Raw genomic sequence first — 18,164 nt, 5'->3', positions numbered from 1 at the left:
CAGCCACTCTCCAGACGGCACCTATGATCCTAATTATATTGAACTGTTCCTTGTTTTAGCTCCATTTAGTTTGTACAGACTAGCTACATGGGTAAATCTCTGCACACCCCTTAATGTGTATGTGTGGTATTTGTGCACACATTTCCATTTATATGCAGTAAGTTTTTATACAACATTCTGCTTACCTTTGTGTGCAAAAACGTACACAACATTTACACACATCTGAATTGACACAGTAGGATTAAAATACAGAGACAAAAATAATCCAAAATGAAAAAATAACCAAACACAATCAGGCTGTTATTGCACAGAATGGAAAGATGACACAGTACACTAAAAGTTACAATGACTTATTTCCATAGGGATATTATGCTCATTTATCACAGATTTTCCACTTATGTGCTCTATATATGAGATTTTGCCTCTGAATGATTATGTTGAAGTAGCAGTGTCACCTGTCTGCAAATAGAGAGGTAAAAACACACTTAAGAAGTAATAATAATGTTGCACTGTGGAAATATTTTTTTGCTGTGGTAGCCTACTGCGAATCACACACACCATTTTTATGAATGCATAGACATTGTCACAGATGTCCTGCTTTCACTGTTGCACTGTCATTGTGGTTGAATATAGAACTGTACAGTATGTGCTCAAATAATGACAAAATTTATGACGACCAAGGTACGGGCAGCAGGGATTGGAAAAGATGTCTTACTGCTGTGGGCAGTGTTTGAAATGGCCTTTGAATTCTCTTACTGTGACCTTACTGTGACTTTTCATTTGTGATACAAACTTCTACAAGGTGTAAAGTGTCTGCTCAGCTAACCCGATCAAACATTTGTTTTGTCACCAAGGTGCCAGCAGTCAGTGATAATATTAGCATTTGACTTCCAGCAACTAATTACAGCTTGTTACTTTAGGTGACATGTGTTTTAGATTTTGTCCAATGTTGCTTATAATTTAGTTTGAGCTTGCTTATTAACACAGGGGAATGCTAAATTGTGTCTGCTTTTTTCTGAATGCCAGGCTGTATACCGTTGTCTTCATGTCTTTGACCCTGTGGTTCTTTCTTTCCTGTGTGTTGGTGGGCAGAGGGGAAGGAGTGTCCAGCAGCTCCAGCTCTGGAGGAGTGGAGAATCTGCAATGACCATCCTTGCATTGTGTTCTACTGGGAGGCCTCAGCCTGGGGTCCCTGTATAGAGGATACCTCCATGGATGTCAATGGGACCAGCTTCTGGAATGGGACACCCACCTGTGCTGTGGGTGTCCAGATCCGCAAAGTCACCTGCATGAAGACGAATGTTGGACCTGTCATAAGTAAACGGTAGGCTGTCTGACTGCACCTCTTAGGCATCTGGTTTCAACTGTATATATGCCAAAATGGCAATGTAATACCTCAATTCTACAGTTCATTGTGTTAGGCTGAAGGCATGTTGTTGTTGTTGTTGCATTACTGTAACACTTGACTTTTTCCCATCAGCTCTTGTCATATCAAGCTTTGTGTCATCTTTTCACTTGAAAACCAGACCTTGTCTACAGTGGGCAGGTGTTTTTTTTTTGAATGTCCACAGGTGTATATACTCCATGTTTGTTTTCACTCAAGTAGTATCACATGTGGTCATAAAGAAAATAAGTGAATAAGTTGTTTCAGCCCACTAGCAATCAGTATTTTACTTTTTCTGAATACAGTTAATAAGAACTATATGTCTCAGATATGCCAACTAAACTGTCTATTCTTCCCTAGCTGACTACTTTGTGTAGTGTTAGATACCAGAAAATGAGCCCAGAGAGAAACAAATGGTAAATTATGGCTAAGGAGTAAAAGAGCTTTGTAAAATCTGGGGGAGGAGTTGAGAGGTGATGGTATTTCTCTTACAGAAAAATCATTGAAGTTTGAAAGTTCAAAAATGTCTTACTTAAAAATATGTAATGTATGCTTTTACTTACTGACAATGACCCAGATGACTTGATGCACTGTGAAATTATATCCTGAGAGATTTGCACATTGAGTCTTTTGTGCTTTCTGCCTGTGTTCAGGATTTTGTTTTTAAGAACCTGAGATTTATCTTGCTTATGCTCGACCATTATCTACTCCTCTTTCAGCAATGCAATATCAAACACTGCTAATTAAGGGCCTTTGTGCTGTCACTGTGATGATGTTATAGCCCACGCCAGGAAGATAGATTCATAAATAATTCACAAAGTTTGCCCTTCTTTAGTTCAATATATTAGTGACAGGCCCATAAAGAGGATTATGGAGAGGCTTTTTTCTTATGAACATCCTATCTCCCACTACAGGGTCTTTAATGAAAGCTGTCAGTTCTGCCTCACCAATAGATCTTTCCTGTACAGTATGCAGTGAATTCAATCACTTCTTTGTTATTCATGTATAGCTGCACAGTGTTCATTTAATGGGACAGCAGCTTACACATAGCCCTTCATGTTACTCATCATCATAGTTGATTCTGACTGTCAGTAACAAGTTCCTGGGCCTTTCTGCTGTCTTACAACACATGCAGTATGTAAAACATAACCAGGGTTTGACTGTTTCTTTATAGAGCACCATAGATTTGGTATAACTTCTGGAGCCTCATATGATAACATTGATACGCGGATGACAGATAAACTGTGGTACCATGTTTCCTAAACTGAAAAAGGGCAGAACTCCAAACACTCTACAGTCAGAAGTGGCTCAATGAAAGTTTAGTGAGTCTTTCTTGGTTTCAGTATAGAGCATGCAGGATTAGATTAGATTGATTTTTAGAATAATTTCTGTTTCCCTTTGTGACATATTGAAGATAAAATAATCATTAACAACCTAAAGCAGTCGTAACAAGCGTTTGACCTGTTACAATTTGTATCATATATTGGTACCAAATAATTTTTCATTATAACATACTGTAATTGGATTGGATTGATAATTCGAAATAACATCAACATTTTTTAAACTTAAAGGGTCAACAAAATGTGGAGACATGTTGTTATTACCTTTGCTTAGAGTAGAGAAAGTATACCAGTTGGTGGTGAGCTGTAACAACACACTCAATAAATACTCACTCAAAATTATTCAGAGTTAAAATTGACTATGAAGTTACCTAACTTGGTATTGTGTGAAAATGATGAATTAGGTATTTGATTGCAAGAGATAATCAATAGTGTGTGAGAGACATTTAATGTTCCCAGCCATGTCACAGTTGAACACCATGGCCTTGACTGTAAGTCTAAAAGCTCATTCTGGGCATACCACACAATATTCCCCCAGCTGCTCTGTTGCATTGCCATGCCCTCTGGCATGCATCTCTGCAAAGAGAGAGAGAGAAGAGGAGGGATAAAGCCGGGGAAGGATGGGTTTTATGTATCTTTCCTCCTTATGCTTTGGCATACTTTGATCTCATTCCTGTGCGTGCTGGCTTTCTGCGGTTGCTGGGATGTGGCACCATGCTGGGTCTCTAGTGAGACCTGGATCTGGTTGTCGGGCAAAGGAAGTCGCTCACTCTGAAAAAAAATTGGGATGTGAGTGTGTGTGTGTGAGTGTGTGTGCGTATTTAAGAGGGAGGGTTTGGCTGCTTGCTGATGAAGACATCAAAGCTTGATTTTACATAGCTGTATTAATCCGCACCACTTCAAGGTTGCACAACACACAAAATGCAACACAGCCAAAGGGCCCATTACAGATATGTTACACAAGATGTGTAGCAGCCTAAATACAGAGGAAATATGTGATTATTTTCTATTTTAAAATGAAAGTTGGTGAAGTGCTCTTTAAAAACTGGTAATGGTGTCCTTGGCGTGGCAGGAATGATTCATTGGTAAACAGTTTGCATATCTTCACTTTCTCCGGTTTAATTAGCAGCCATGCTGTGGACTTTGATTGATTTTTTTCCTCCCAGAACACTCTGTCTCCTTGGGGGCAATAAAAGACTACTGTGGCTGCTCAGCACATGTACATGGGGAGATAAATGCACTCACCTGGTTGTTTGAACTGATCCTAAATTTGTTTCCCTTACTTTTAGCTTCAAAGACCTGGTAAAAAACTTGATAGTTGTAATCTACTCCATGTACTACATATCATTCCACAAACAATAGTACTGTAAGTATTTATATACTGAGTATTATTATTAATTATTAATCCATAAAAGTAATTCTGAAAGCTGAATTAATTGTTTTTTGTCAACCTGGTGGCAGTAGAATGGCTGAAAACACAACACTGACATATTATCACCTAATGATCAGAATCAGAATCAGAAATACTTTATTTATCCACAGGAGGGGGGAAATTTGGGTGTTACGGTTGCTCAGATACAGTACAATAAACAATTTACAGAAAAGTTGGTATATTATTATTATATATATTATTATATTGTATTGTGTTTACACAGTTTATGTGTAATGAAAATCAGTGATACTCAGACACAGCTTGGTAATGTGATTACTGATTCAGGAGTGGGACTGGTGGTCACATGCACGGTAAAGCAATTACCCAAGTATGACTCAAGGCAGAATTAATTGCGACAGATTCAAATTAATACGTGATGTTCTAAACACTTCTTCTGAATTTCATTAAATTCACTAAGTTACTTGCAGTAGTTAAGGGCTGACATGCCTTGAGTTTGGCCAAAATGCCAAACTCAAGGCTTCAAAACAATTTTGACACAAACCAATGACCTCACGGTGGTTACATACACTTCTTATATACAGTCTATGGTGGCGACATACTTGATCACAATAATCTGAAAATAAACAGATCTATTTCAATTATTTGTGCAAAGGTGTAAATGAAATTTTCTTACTCAGTGTTATATGCAGATGATACTTTTTTATATATCGAAATCTTCTTCACAAATTCAAGAGGCATTGGCCTGACAGGAACTGCAGACCTCAGTGATACAAACCACCCCTTTCACATTACACATAGAGTATTTGATCCATTGTTAATAAAAATTATTTCTATAATTGCAACTTTAACATCATTGGGTTTTAAAGGTTACTATAAAATACAGGCACTTTATGCACTTCAATAGTGGGATTTTTCTTTTCATAGAGAAATATTTGGTCCTGGGAAGCCATTGAATGTGTGAGGAAACTGTAAATTTTTATATTTGTCCATCTTTTGGTAGAGCATGCAGACAGGAGGACATGTAATCAATCATGTTTTCTGTGGGGAGATGTGTGATGTCAAGGACAGGGCAGTTGTTTCACTGCACTGTCCTGTTACCAGCAAGACCAGGGATGTTTATCATTCATCGCCTGGGGGATGAAGAGAATTTAAGACCACTGTTTTTCTGTGTGTTAAGGTGTTCAGATTCTGCCCGTCCAGAAACTGTCCGACCCTGTATGCTTCCCTGCAAGAAAGACTGCATCGTTACACCCTTCAGTGAATGGACAGCTTGCCCATCAACCTGTATGCCAGGTAGCTCTTATGAATTTATGAACTTAGATTAGTAATGCCCATCTAATAGTTCAACAACCTTCTGAAGATATCCTGGTGTAAAAAACCTCCTACAACTATTAGTAACTAGTGGCAGGATGCTTTGTAAAAACGTAACATTTTTGTAAAGGTTAATCAGTAATGTATGGCAGTAGAGTGAATCACGCCTAATTGTAATCACACATAATTCTAAAATTGTTTTTATCTTTTTTGTCCTAAAAAATACTATACCTACACCACAAATGAATAATGATGCCTTACTTCCTCTGAGCAATTTCAGTTTAGATGGAGTTTTCAATTTTAGCTGCATACCTGTATACTATACAATGTTGGAAATTATTAGTCAGCTAATTGATTACTCAACTAACATAAAAAAAATGGCCAACAATTTTGATAACTGATTAATCGTTAAAACTTAAAACTCATAAAATAGTAATCAGAACTCTAAATAATAGATAATTTGTTTGATGTATATATTTAGAGTATAAGGACATTGTATGATGAAAGCCTGATAAGGTATGAGGCATTTAGTATGTGTTAACAATGCCACCAAATGCTGCCATACAAATGTGCTCTCCCTTGATGTCTCTAGTGTATTCACTGATTACATTTAAGTGTAAATGACAGTGTTAACTGTCCCTTACATTAGGCTGAAATGGATATTTAATGGGTTTAGATACATATACTCTAAGTATCTTGGATATCAAAAAGTATGTAATTGTTTTTAAAAGAATTGAACAGGCATTTTGTCTCTGTAAATAAGCTCTAGTCCATTGGGTCTGCTGATGATGTAGTCACTTTCTTAATTGCACCATTCTCAATGTTTAGTAATTAGCGTTGTTTAATGAGCCTTGGAGCGTGAGCCAAATGAAACCATTACAGTGTAGTGTGTCCGAGAACACACCCGAGTGAAGTGGAGGACATTACAGCCACAAGGGCAAGCTAATCAGGATCAGATCAACATTAAGACCACTTGTTTTTAGCCATCTCCCCCACATATTAGACTGTACGGGAGATATTGTGCCTCCATTTACTCGGTATCCCAGACAATATATGTCATTGCCAAGCCATTTATAATGGTATCATTTCACTGCAAAACATTCACTTGAATTCAGCTGTGTAACTAATCTGCAACCTTTTTGTGAAGATTGTGTTTCATGTTCAACAGAAAATGCGACTGCCACGACACAGTCTCGATACAGGACCATCATTCAGAGGTCTGCTAATGGAGGTCAAGAGTGTCCCGACACAGTGTATGAAGAGAGAGAGTGTGAATCACTTCCTATATGTCCAGCGTATAGGTAAAAGCACCATTTATAACCAACCATTGTCTTTCTTATCTGCTGTATAACAGCTCAAGGTTAGAAGAAAATGCTAAGTGCAACCTAAGTTTGAATACCCAGTGTGAAAAGTGCATTAATGTTGTGAAAGAGATGTATACATTTTAGATGTAAGCATCTGGTTTTATGATGGCATTAACATCACATATTATGTTTTACACAGACTCTCATGCTGCTGGCAGTGTTATGTTACATTTGTAAAGCGAGACAAATTGTATTGCAACAATGTAAAAAAGCAAAAATAGATGACAATGTAGCTGCTAAATCTGAACAAAAGTCTGGCATGACAGGCTAACAACAGTGTACCACGTACATGACAGTTTTGGCTAGATAATGTAAATTCACACAAAACCTTTCAGTTTAGTCTTCCGATGAGGTCTGCTTAAGTGTTTAGTGTTCGACTACAGCATGTGACACCTTTCAATATCTATAGAAAATGTTTGTCCTCCAAACTGTATTCAAACAATTGACAAATCATAATGATGACAAATGCAAGCAGTCCAGATCACCAAAACAAACCAAACACGGAGCAAAATCGCACAAACTTTTTCCTGCTGTGTAAATGAGGTGGCAAAGCTGCAATAGCACACTGTGATCACATGGTCTGTCTGTCTTTGCGTTTCCATGTAGGTGGAGGACACACAAGTGGCACACCTGTAGTCTGGTTCCAGACTCTGTTCGACGTGGATTGTCTGGACCAGAAGATGCCTGTGGAAACGGTCTAGAAACAAGAGGTAACTGTTTTCCTTTTTCCTGAACTATCCGTCTATTTACTATCCTTATTGAGTGAGACCTAATAGCCTTTTCAGAACTGCTCTTTTAACAAGCAGGTGATGGAAACGTAAAAGACGGAGGCAATTTGTCCAGAGAGTGTAACAAGATTAACCTTTCTGTGTGTTGTCTTGATGATCTCATCAGATCACCAGTTTCTTATTAATGAATACAACAAGTCAGGTGGCAGGCTGAAAGAAACAATCAGTACTCACAGTACATACAACATATGCAGACCCGAGTCGCACGATAAAGTTAAAACACAATTCAAAGATCTGTTTGGTTCACACAACAGTTCCTTTCCAATAGAGTTTTTTCTGATGAAATGCTGAACATGTGCTGCATTGTTTGAGATTCTGAGTTTATCAAGTCTGACAACTCTGAAAGAGTTCTGCATATTAACACTTAAAATAAACACTCACAGAGCACAATCCAGTAATAAGTTAAAACAATAAGAGCGTAGCTATAAACAAATTATTCCAAATCCACAGAAACTTTGGCACGTTTGGCATGTAAACAGTTTTAAGTGACCTCTGGTTCCCCTAATTGGATACAAATATTAATGCAGATTTTCTAACAGATGTTTTCATTTCTACAAATGAATGCACCCAACGTTTTTGGATGTGTGGATACTGTGGTTTGTTAGATAACAATTCACCATAATATACAGTAGCTAAGGCTGTAAATTCTGAGGCATTAGGCAGTGCTTTGAATACAACAATTAATACATACAGTATATCTATTATATATTCAAAATAATGGAGAGATTTATTGTTCCTTCACTGTTTACTATTAAACTCTGAAACATTTTTTTTTATGTTGCTTTGTGTATGTGCGTGTGCATATGTGTATGTGTGTGTATATTTTATTTCAGGTGTCTGTGAGCGAATGATGGAACTTTACACTGCTGTGCATAACATGATTCCTACTCGAACAAAAAGTATTTTTTCATTAGTGGGTTATTTAGCTCTTCACTTACACAGCTTATAATGATGTGTTGTTGATGATTATCTGAGGTATGTCCCACACTGCAGAATTATACTCATTGACAACATATCATCTATTGTGTCGCCTTGCCTGTGACTACCACCCCTTAATTGATTGTGCTCTGTGAGTATGTGAATGTGTTGTGTGTTTTCAGGACTGTGCAGATTCCTGTGTACTACCCTTGGTTTATCTGAGTGGAGTTATGAAAACCACTGCTACTGGCACAGATCGTTGAAAAGCCAGAATGTTAATTGAATCATTTCAGTCTGCTTTAAAGGAGAGAAAATGTCCAAATAAATCCCAGAAACTGGCCCTTCTATCTAATTTACTGATGCAATTCAAGTGAGGTTTTCAGTGCCTCGCTGTGCTGCTCTGAGAACTTTCCAGCATTTCTTCTCCCACTGTTGTTCACTTTTACTTGGCAGTATAATAATGACTGACATTTCTCGAGTGAATTTCTATGACTTTTAGGTAAGGATGGGAAAAGTGTCTGTAGTGTTCCCAGGTTAAGTGCAAGCCTCATTGACCTTTAGAACTTCTTATTTGAATATGATTAGGAAATAATTAAGTTAAATACCTGTGACATTTCAAAAACTGAAGTATGAGTTTAGAATATGCAGTTGGTAGGAATACAGAATTTAAATATAGATTTCAAGCAACAAAGAAGTCACCCAGGGCTTACTTTCACTCAGTGGATGGCTGAACCAATTCAATGAAAAGGACATGTAAATGTCAAATTGTGGCGGAATAGGGACACAATAATTGGGAATAGTGCCATAATAGGGGTAAAGAAACACTGAGTAAGGACCTATCAAAGATTTAATGACAGCAAGTTATAACATAGGTGTCTCAGTTATGTTATTCAAGGACCCTTAAAGATCTTTATATATGCTATCATACACTCACACTCAGCATAAAGCATATTACAATCTGATTAAGATCATTTTACTGCTGATGATATGATAAAGACATAGTTTTATACTCTTGTATTGTGTTCATGTAATAAGTCTTTTTTCTGTTTTCCCTTTCGGAGCACTTCTTGCTTTTCTGTATTAGAGTTTAAATTTCAGTTCATATTATTCAAGAATGTGTTATTTTCAACACACTCTGTATTCACTGTAGTTGCTGTGTGCACATCCTGTGGGAAAGGTGTGTGAGATGGTATCTACTTCAAATATCTCTCTTCAATAAGAAACGGAATATGAACAAGCAAGTTGCGCAGCATTAGCATCTCAGACATTCTTCCTGTTTCACTGCAAAATATAAGTTGGCTCTCACCTCTCCTCTTTTTTGCAGAATGTAACAATCATCACAAACCTGCTGCATGTGGCTTAATAAGCCATTAATTAAAAATGCTGTATTGATTTTAATTAAGTTATAAACATAAAACATAACATATTAAGTTAAACAACATAATAATTTGTAAAAGTGTGTGTTACATTTTTCAAAACAGAATCTTTTTCATTCAGTATGTTTGAGAAGAGAGAGGACTTCCAGGTCCCTTCCCTTCCCTCTCCACTGTGCTTCATGCATGACAGCATGCTGCTTGTGTGTTCCAGGACCTCTCCGACCCACCGCTGCTTCATATTGACTTGTTTATTTACCTCGTGTTAACTTGCACATTAGCAACTAAAGACAGTAGATGGAAAGCCTAATTAATTTGTCACTTTGCAAGATGAATGTTGGTAAAGCTCCTCCTGAAGCTGCATGCTGAAGTTTAACTGAGTGATGGGGGAGGGTGGCTGCGCAGCCTGTGCATGAGCAGTGACTGACACTGCGTTAGACTCCTCTTGGCTCTGATTGGTTGCTTCATTTCAGGCGTGGCGGATTCTTGCAACAGCCTTTTGGAGCACTAAGAGGAGCCAAAAGAAGCCGATGTTTTCACACATAATTTGTCTCCTGTACTTCGTTCAGGATACAGTGACAGCTTCAGCAAATATGACGGAAAGCTATTTTTATAATGTTGCCTATGAAACCTTTGATATGTCATATACAAGTCAAGAGTATTTATCGACGAATCCTGTGCCTGCGTGGGCTGACTCGATGGCAACTTTGCATTGCCTGTATGTGTGAATGTGAGCATTAATGGCTGTCCCTCTCCGTGTGTCAGCCTTGTGATTGACTGGCGTTTAGGCTGTACAGCTCGGCCATGCCACTCTAAAGGATAAGGGGGGATAGAAAATGGATGGATGGATGGATGGATTCTACCGGTGATTGCGTCTTTCTGTTGGCCACAAACAGCTAACGGAAGTGTTTCCTCTCTAACAACTATGAGATTTGTTACTGATAAAGTTACTGGACACTTGGTTTCCGAAGCTTTCCTTGAGACTTTGCACTTTGCTTCTCCTGCCTCATGTATTTACGGATTCATACAACTCTGAACTCTTCCTCTGTTTGCAACATTTTCAGCTTACCTTTGCTGTTATCTGCAACTGTTCCCATTTATATGTTTCCTGTAACATGTTTGTATTAACACTACTTCTAAATATCAGCATTTGCTTTGGAAATTGGGGTTTGCATCTGCATGAGGTGGTGGATGTAAATGCGTCACATAAACTTTGCATCATGTGTATTGTTGACCATATTATTTCACCCTTAATTACAAGTATACCTGCAGTAGTTTTTGTGTTTAGTATCATCTTTGACATTCTGGCTGATCTAACACCATCTGAGCGGTAGCATCAAGCCCACAACCACTGCAGAAACCTCTTTTTAGTTTCCTTGACAAAAGCATTTTGGTTGCAAAATTGACTTTCCTGGGAGAATTGTACGAGTGTTGGTTTAAAATTGGAAGTTTTAATATACATGAATACTGAACAGCCCTAGAAAACTGGTAGATGTCCTGGTAGATAGTGATGATGAAAATGTTCAAATAGCAGTTACAGAACAATTCACATGGCAGCCAGAATTTTTTCAGGCGAGTCCCAACATATATGAACATGCCTCTTTCTTTACAAAGCCAATACGCCCTTGGTGTCAATAAATGCTTCCGCCCATCTCTTGTCCCATGTTGGATGCCAGGTTGTGTGTTGAATGAATGCTAATGCCTGACCAAGTGTAAAATGTGGTACATATGCTGACCTGACAGGCCCAACACGTTCACAGATAAGAGGCAATAATAAAAAAAAGACACAATATGGGAAAACTTTACCAAAAAGAAAACTTTCACTAAATGGAACAGGCAACTCTGTAAAGCCTGTATGAAGATGCATCTGATAACTTGGAGCGAGCGATCAGCTAATGGATTTTAGACTAAAAACCTACAACACAAAAGTGTCTAAATTCAGCCAACTTGTGGTTCCTAACCAGATGGATGTGTTATATCCCACCCTGAGTAGGATTGGAACTGTATTTAGAAATTATTCAAAAGAAAATGAGTCATGCTGATGATCTTTTGCTGCAGGAAAAATGTGACTAAATTGCCATGATGAATCCAATCCAGATTACTTTCACAAGGCATCTCATAGAACAACATTGTACAAGCAGTATGACGAACAGTATGACAGTATGAACATGAATATGATGGAAGGGGTTTAGTGTGGCTGTGGCTGAAAAACTCAGTATCAAAAGTAATCATAGAAAATGTAGGATGTTTTGGGTTGGATTGATAAAAGCTATCAATTGCAAGAAAACTTCTTTAAATGGGATTTTTTTTTTATCAGATGTCCTTTTACCTCAAAGTCTACAGTACCACAGAAATTATTTTAAAAATTTTGAGAGTGACATGTCTCTTCAAACTGGCCCTCAAAAAGTTCACCTTTCAAATAAACTATATAATTAAAGATGATCCCTGTCAGTGGTGGAGATACTGTTACAAAAAATGTTCATATTTGTGAGAGAAGACAATGTGAAAGGCCACACAAATGGGCTTGAGCAACGGGCAGCTGAAATTATTATATTAAAAACGGATAGCTTCCAGTTCAAAATCAAAATGTCAGTACTTGGAATGCTGGGCTCTGCTAATAAAAGACAGTGAGGATGACAGAATGGGGTTGTCCCTGGTGGAATAGGTTGGGTAATGGTGAAGACCATTTGAAGTAAATGGATGGAAATAAATGCCAACAGGGCTGTGTAATTACTCCCACAGAGGTGCTAATTGTTCTAATACTGATACATCTGTTAATAATTAGTCAAACAGGTTTGTTGAAAGGAAAATAAGATTCACAGTTGAATGTGCATCATAATATCATCAATCTTAACCTAAACACATACATTGCAAAATAAAAGAGTATAGCTGTGTTTATTAAATGCACTTAAATAATAGCTATCATCTCCCCGGCAATGCCTTTGTACAGACCTGGTATGTAAATTACCATCCCACACATTCGAGGCAGACATGTAGAAACTCAACAGTGTTTGTCAGAGGGCAAAATTTAAAAGTCAAATAGAAATCAATACAATGGATTAAAGCTATGTTTGTGTATCAGTCAATCCTCAGAGATGTTGAGACTTTGGAGGAGGGGAAGTTCTCTTCACTGGCAGCATTGCACTACTTGAATTCGACTGCATACATGAGAGAACAATGTATCTGAACATTGTGATGTCCCATGCATTGTTCCTGTCTGCGCGCTTTTCAAGGTTACATTTCAATCAGCTGCTTGTGTCCAATCAGTGGCACCTGACAAAGCTACGAAGGTCCCTTCCTCCAACTCCCTCTCTCTGCTCAGCCAGCAGACTGCAGTGTCCACACAGCTATTCATTTGTTCTTTGTTTTCCTTTTAATGTAATTTATTTAGATTTTAATTTATTTTAATTTATTTAAATCAGATTAGGTTTATAGCTATTTCTGAGGTTCTTGATTTATGTTGTTGAGCCACTGTTTTGACACTCACTGAATGATTGTTCCCAAAATCCATGAACAGTACCAGGCAGACCAGAATTTCAGTGTTGGAAATTGAAGTGAAAGGGAGGGGGCTGTGAATCAAGTGTACTACTTCATTCGCAGCATTATTAACAATAATATTATTGTTTTTATTCACAAAACTGCAAAACTGATGCAGTCTGTGTTACCTTTTTGTCTTTTTGATTTGTCACCATGATACATGAAATGTGAGAAATTTGGCATTTCATGTGTGTGGTTTTGGAAGAAACATATCTCAAAAGTATCAACTGTGGAAAATTTCCTTCTGACACCACAGCTTCCCTCGGTAGAGTAGATTATTAGATAGTGGAGTGTCTTGCTGCATATATTTGCATACTAATAAGGGCTTTTGTGACACTGGTATAATATCTTTGCTTTAAGATATGTATTTTCTTAAGACATTTGTGTGAACATATAAATTTTTGATTAATTGATGTACTTAAACATCATTGCATAGCGGGTTGTGTTAATTATACCAGGGTATTGAGCAATAAATACACTTTTTGTTTAGTAATATAACATATCTATTAAACTCTGCCAAGTAGAACCACCCATTTGATATGTCAGCTGCTGGTCTTATATACATACGCAACATACGTTGAATGGATCATAAGGCTCAACATGCAAGTTGGGCACACAAAAGATCTAACTTTCCATCTCTGAAGGATATTCTAACAGTCTGAGTTCAACAAAAGGTAAAGTAATGAAGCATCATGCTAGAGATCAACACTAGCTTCTGTGCCAGTCTTAAGGGGATTACATGTTTACTTGTTTTTGTGAGATGGGAGACTTGGATAAAGGCTTTTCAAAAAAGAACAAGGGCAAATTTGCCATTAATAAGGCAAGCTTTTGCTTTATTATGTAGTGGCCCTGATGTACCTCTCATATTGATCCTGTGACTTCTTTTCAATTTTTATGAAAGTGTATGCGTTTTTTTTTCCTAACTACAACTGACGAGTTGACGACCTGAGTAAGAGTGATCTTACTGCTTTGATAGTTTTCATTTTGATGTAAGCAAGAGACGCATTCAGGAGTATTTGGTCCAGTTATCAAAAGCAGCCACATTGTACTGAAAGACCCCCAGTAAAATAATGACAGGAATAACCCATCTGTGTTCTCAAAGTAATTATTCTCAGCACACATGTCTTTATTCCTCTTTGATCAGGCACCGCTACTCTAATTAGATAGTGTATACATCATTCTGTCAAACATATTTAGCTGTCACATTAATCTGATATTATGAATGCTTTGTTTTTATTCAATAAATCATAGTTACCTGAAGAAGTCTGATAAAGGTGTTGTGCTTGAAGGTCGAATTGGCATTTCAGTAGATGTTAGCATGAAAGCTTCACAGGGGTATTCTTACTTACTTATTCTTACTCAGTGACTACTCTGTCGCCAGCTTTTTTTTCTGAGACCATTTAACCAAACATAACATCCTTAAAGGAGACTTATTCTAGTACAGACAATCGTAAAAATACCCGTAGGAAGATTTGAAATAACACCAGTGACTGAACTTCAACGTGGTGAGATGTGATCTGTTACAGTATGTGTGCACTGTCTACATATTTGAAATTTGAACTGACATTCTTCCCTCCCTGTGTTTGCAGGAATCAGTTGTGTTGGGGAGAGCGGTGAGTCGGCCAATATAACAGAGTGCCTGCGATGGGCTGGCCCCTTGCCCCCTCAGATTAGACAGTGCCGGGTGCCTTGCAAGGATGACTGCACTCTAACTATGTGGTCCAAGTTCTCTGAATGCGCTGGATGTGGCAGCTCTCGCGGTCGTAAGCGCTCACTCACAGGTAAAGTCTCTACTACTTTTATTCAGAAATCACAGACACAGATATCACTCAAAGGAGGAGTTTCCTCTTTTGCTGTGTAATGATTGGACTCCCAGGTGAGTCATTCTCACACTTATTAGAGAATGTCAATCCACATAAAGATAATTTAAAAAAATAAATAAGGTAATACTACCCATGATTTAATGTGTTGCTGCGTTTTTGATCTACATCCCCATCAGCGTGTGTCAATGGTCCACTAGAACCTTGCAGTAGTCATTTCAGCTACATTCGTTGCTCGTCAAGGTTGTTGTCATTGCAAGAGTATTCTGCTTGTGGAGAAAAGGCCCTGTGCTTTGACGTATGTACTGCAATCGAGTCAAATGTCTTTTCTCCTTCTGATTCTGTTACTGTAACTTTCTACTGTTCCTGTAGTTCCTGTTATGTCAGGTCTAAATTAGGTCTCTCACAGCTTGTAATCCCTTATTTCAGTGCAGATGGCAAAATCTGAATTACATGCTGTGGTTGCAGACCAGGCTGGATACTATTTGTATTCATGAATATTTGATCCGATGCCGGAGGGGTTGTAGTAAACATACCCTGTCTCCTTCTATAATGCTCTTAGAATCCAGCACATTAAATCAGCCGTAGCTCAGTTACGGGTTTTATTTGGGAAGAGTGTGTGCTCATGTTCAAAGGGTCGTATTGGTCATAATAGATCAGTATTTCAACTCTTTTATGTCAACTTTAACACTAAATGTGTCTATCAGGTAAATTGATAGAAGGCAAACCCATCGTGGCATTTAAGTTCAGTGCATTTTTAAGGAAGTTGGCAGCTTACCTCTGGCTTTGCTTGGATAATACGGTGATGATGAAATCCTCCTTGAGCCATAATACTGTAAATTCTCCGTGTCTAAACTAAAAATCATTTTGAAGGTCCAAAAGACTTCTCTTGGTTTTGGAAATGGAGAGAAGGGAAACAACTCCATTGGCTAAAGTCGATTTAAAGCATATGTCAGTGGATTGCCAGAAGTACTGTAAAGGGGCTACTGTACAACGACATTCACACAAATAAAACTGGTAAGTATTGTCAGGCCCAGCTCACTCAACAGGGTGCCCTAGGCAAGATTTTCTTTGGGGATCCTTTCTTAGTTTGTCTGGAGCTGAGAACATAGAGACAAAACCATAAACTAGACATAGAAAAATGAATACTGTCGATGTGAGGTGTGAACAAAATCAAAGAAACTGTCTTTATACATATGTCATCTGTAATTCCTCCAGCAAGATGATTTTCCATTTGCCTTGAGTGCACAACAGCATATTTTCCAGTGCATAGGAAGGAGGCTTCCAGTATCCTTTTAGTGGATCTGTTTAATGGGTTCTCAACTACCCATGATAACATCATGTAAATCCCCAAAGATAATATATGAGAAACATGTGAACAACGTCCATCTGGGAGAGGCCTGTAATTTTCATCATAGGTATACCTCAACTATGAGAGACAGAATGAGAAAAAAAAAAAAAAAAAAAAAAAATCCAGGAAATCACATTGTCTGATTTTTAAAGAATTTATTTGCAAATTATGGTGGAAAATAAGTATTTGGTCAATAACAAAAGTTCATCCCAATACTGAACTTACTTACCAAAAAGTTCTATTTTGGTTTCATCTGACCATATGACATTCTCCCAATCCTCTTCTGGATCATCCAAATGCTCTCTAGCAAAATTCAGACGGGCCTGGACATGTACTGGCTTAAGCAGGGGGACACGTCTGGCACTGCAGGATTTGAGTCCCTGGCGGCGTAGTGTGTTACTGATGGTAGCCTTTGTTACTTTGGTCCTAGCTCTCAGCAGGTCATTTACTAGGTCCCCCCGTGTGGTTCTGGGATTTTTGCTCACCGTTCTCATGATCATTTTGACCCCACGGGGTGAGATCTTGCGTGGAGCCCCAGATCGAGGGAGATTATCAGTGGTCTTGTATATCTTCCATTTTCTAATAATTGCTCCCACAGTTGATTTCTTCACTCCAAGCTGCTTACCTATTGCAGATTCAGTCTTCCCAGCCTGGTGCAGGTCTACAATTTTGTTTCTGGTGTCCTTTGACAGCTCTTTGGTCTTGGCCATAGTGGAGTTTGGAGTGTGACTGTTTGAGGTTGTGGACAGGTGTCTTTTATACTGATAACCAGTTCAAACAGGTGCCATTAATACAGGTAACGAGTGGAGGACAGAGGAGTCTCTTAAAGAAGAAGTTACAGGTCTGTGAGAGCCAGAAATCTTGCTTGTTTGTAGGTGACCAAATATTTATTTTACCGAGGAATTTACCAATTAATTAATTAAAAATCCTACAATGTGATTTCCTGGATTCTTTCCCTCTCTCATAGTTGAAGTGTACCTATGATGAAAATTACAGGCCTCTTTCATCTTTTTAAGTGGGAGAACTTGCACAATTGGTGGCTGACTAAATACTTTTTTGCCCCACTGTAAGTTGTCGTGGTTTCCCCGACGACAGCAGCAGCAGCATTGCCGTGAACCATGACTTGCTCTTGCGTTCCAGAGGCATGGGAATAACTGCTAAACCCTCCTCCTGGATCAGCACTAAAAGGCATTTCAGTATGTGTGGGATTCAGCCTGCACTCGTTTTTGAGAAGGAGCCATGCACGACATCAGATCTGTGACTCAGTTCTGGTCTTTTACTTGCATTTTGGAGGCGCCATCAGCCACGGGGCCCAATGCGACTCAGGACCATACGCAGCAGTGTATTCAGCATATAGCCAGTGAATGAGAGTATTGTGAATGTTACAGACACAACAGCCATACTCCTAATTCGTGGAAATAATTGTGGAAATTGGCAAAATGTATATTCTAGACAAAATACACAACACAACACAACGATATTATTCTTTAGTTTGCATAAAGCACATTACGACATGGTTTCCCCGAGTTCAGATTTTAGCATTTTTGTGTTGTCATAATTTAACATCCACTTATTACGTATAACA

At 38.2% G+C, this 18,164-nt stretch overlaps 1 protein-coding gene across 1 annotated transcript in view; it reads left to right on the top strand.

Annotated features, from left to right (window-relative positions):
* Positions 1–18,164, top strand: part of thsd7ba (thrombospondin, type I, domain containing 7Ba) — a 121,906-nt gene that overhangs the window by 61,565 nt on the left and 42,177 nt on the right. Inside the window, exons 8-12 of the mRNA XM_070838201.1 lie at positions 1,093–1,324; positions 5,295–5,410; positions 6,597–6,729; positions 7,399–7,502; positions 14,998–15,189. Coding sequence (XP_070694302.1) covers positions 1,093–1,324; positions 5,295–5,410; positions 6,597–6,729; positions 7,399–7,502; positions 14,998–15,189 — 777 coding nt within the window. The remainder of the gene's footprint in view (positions 1–1,092; positions 1,325–5,294; positions 5,411–6,596; positions 6,730–7,398; positions 7,503–14,997; positions 15,190–18,164) is intronic.

The sequence above is a fragment of the Pempheris klunzingeri genome, chromosome 10, assembly GCF_042242105.1.
Source record: "Pempheris klunzingeri isolate RE-2024b chromosome 10, fPemKlu1.hap1, whole genome shotgun sequence".
Lineage (NCBI taxonomy): Eukaryota > Metazoa > Chordata > Actinopteri > Acropomatiformes > Pempheridae > Pempheris > Pempheris klunzingeri.
Note: the sequence above shows the minus strand (reverse complement) of the source record. Positions and strands in the feature narration are given on the sequence as shown.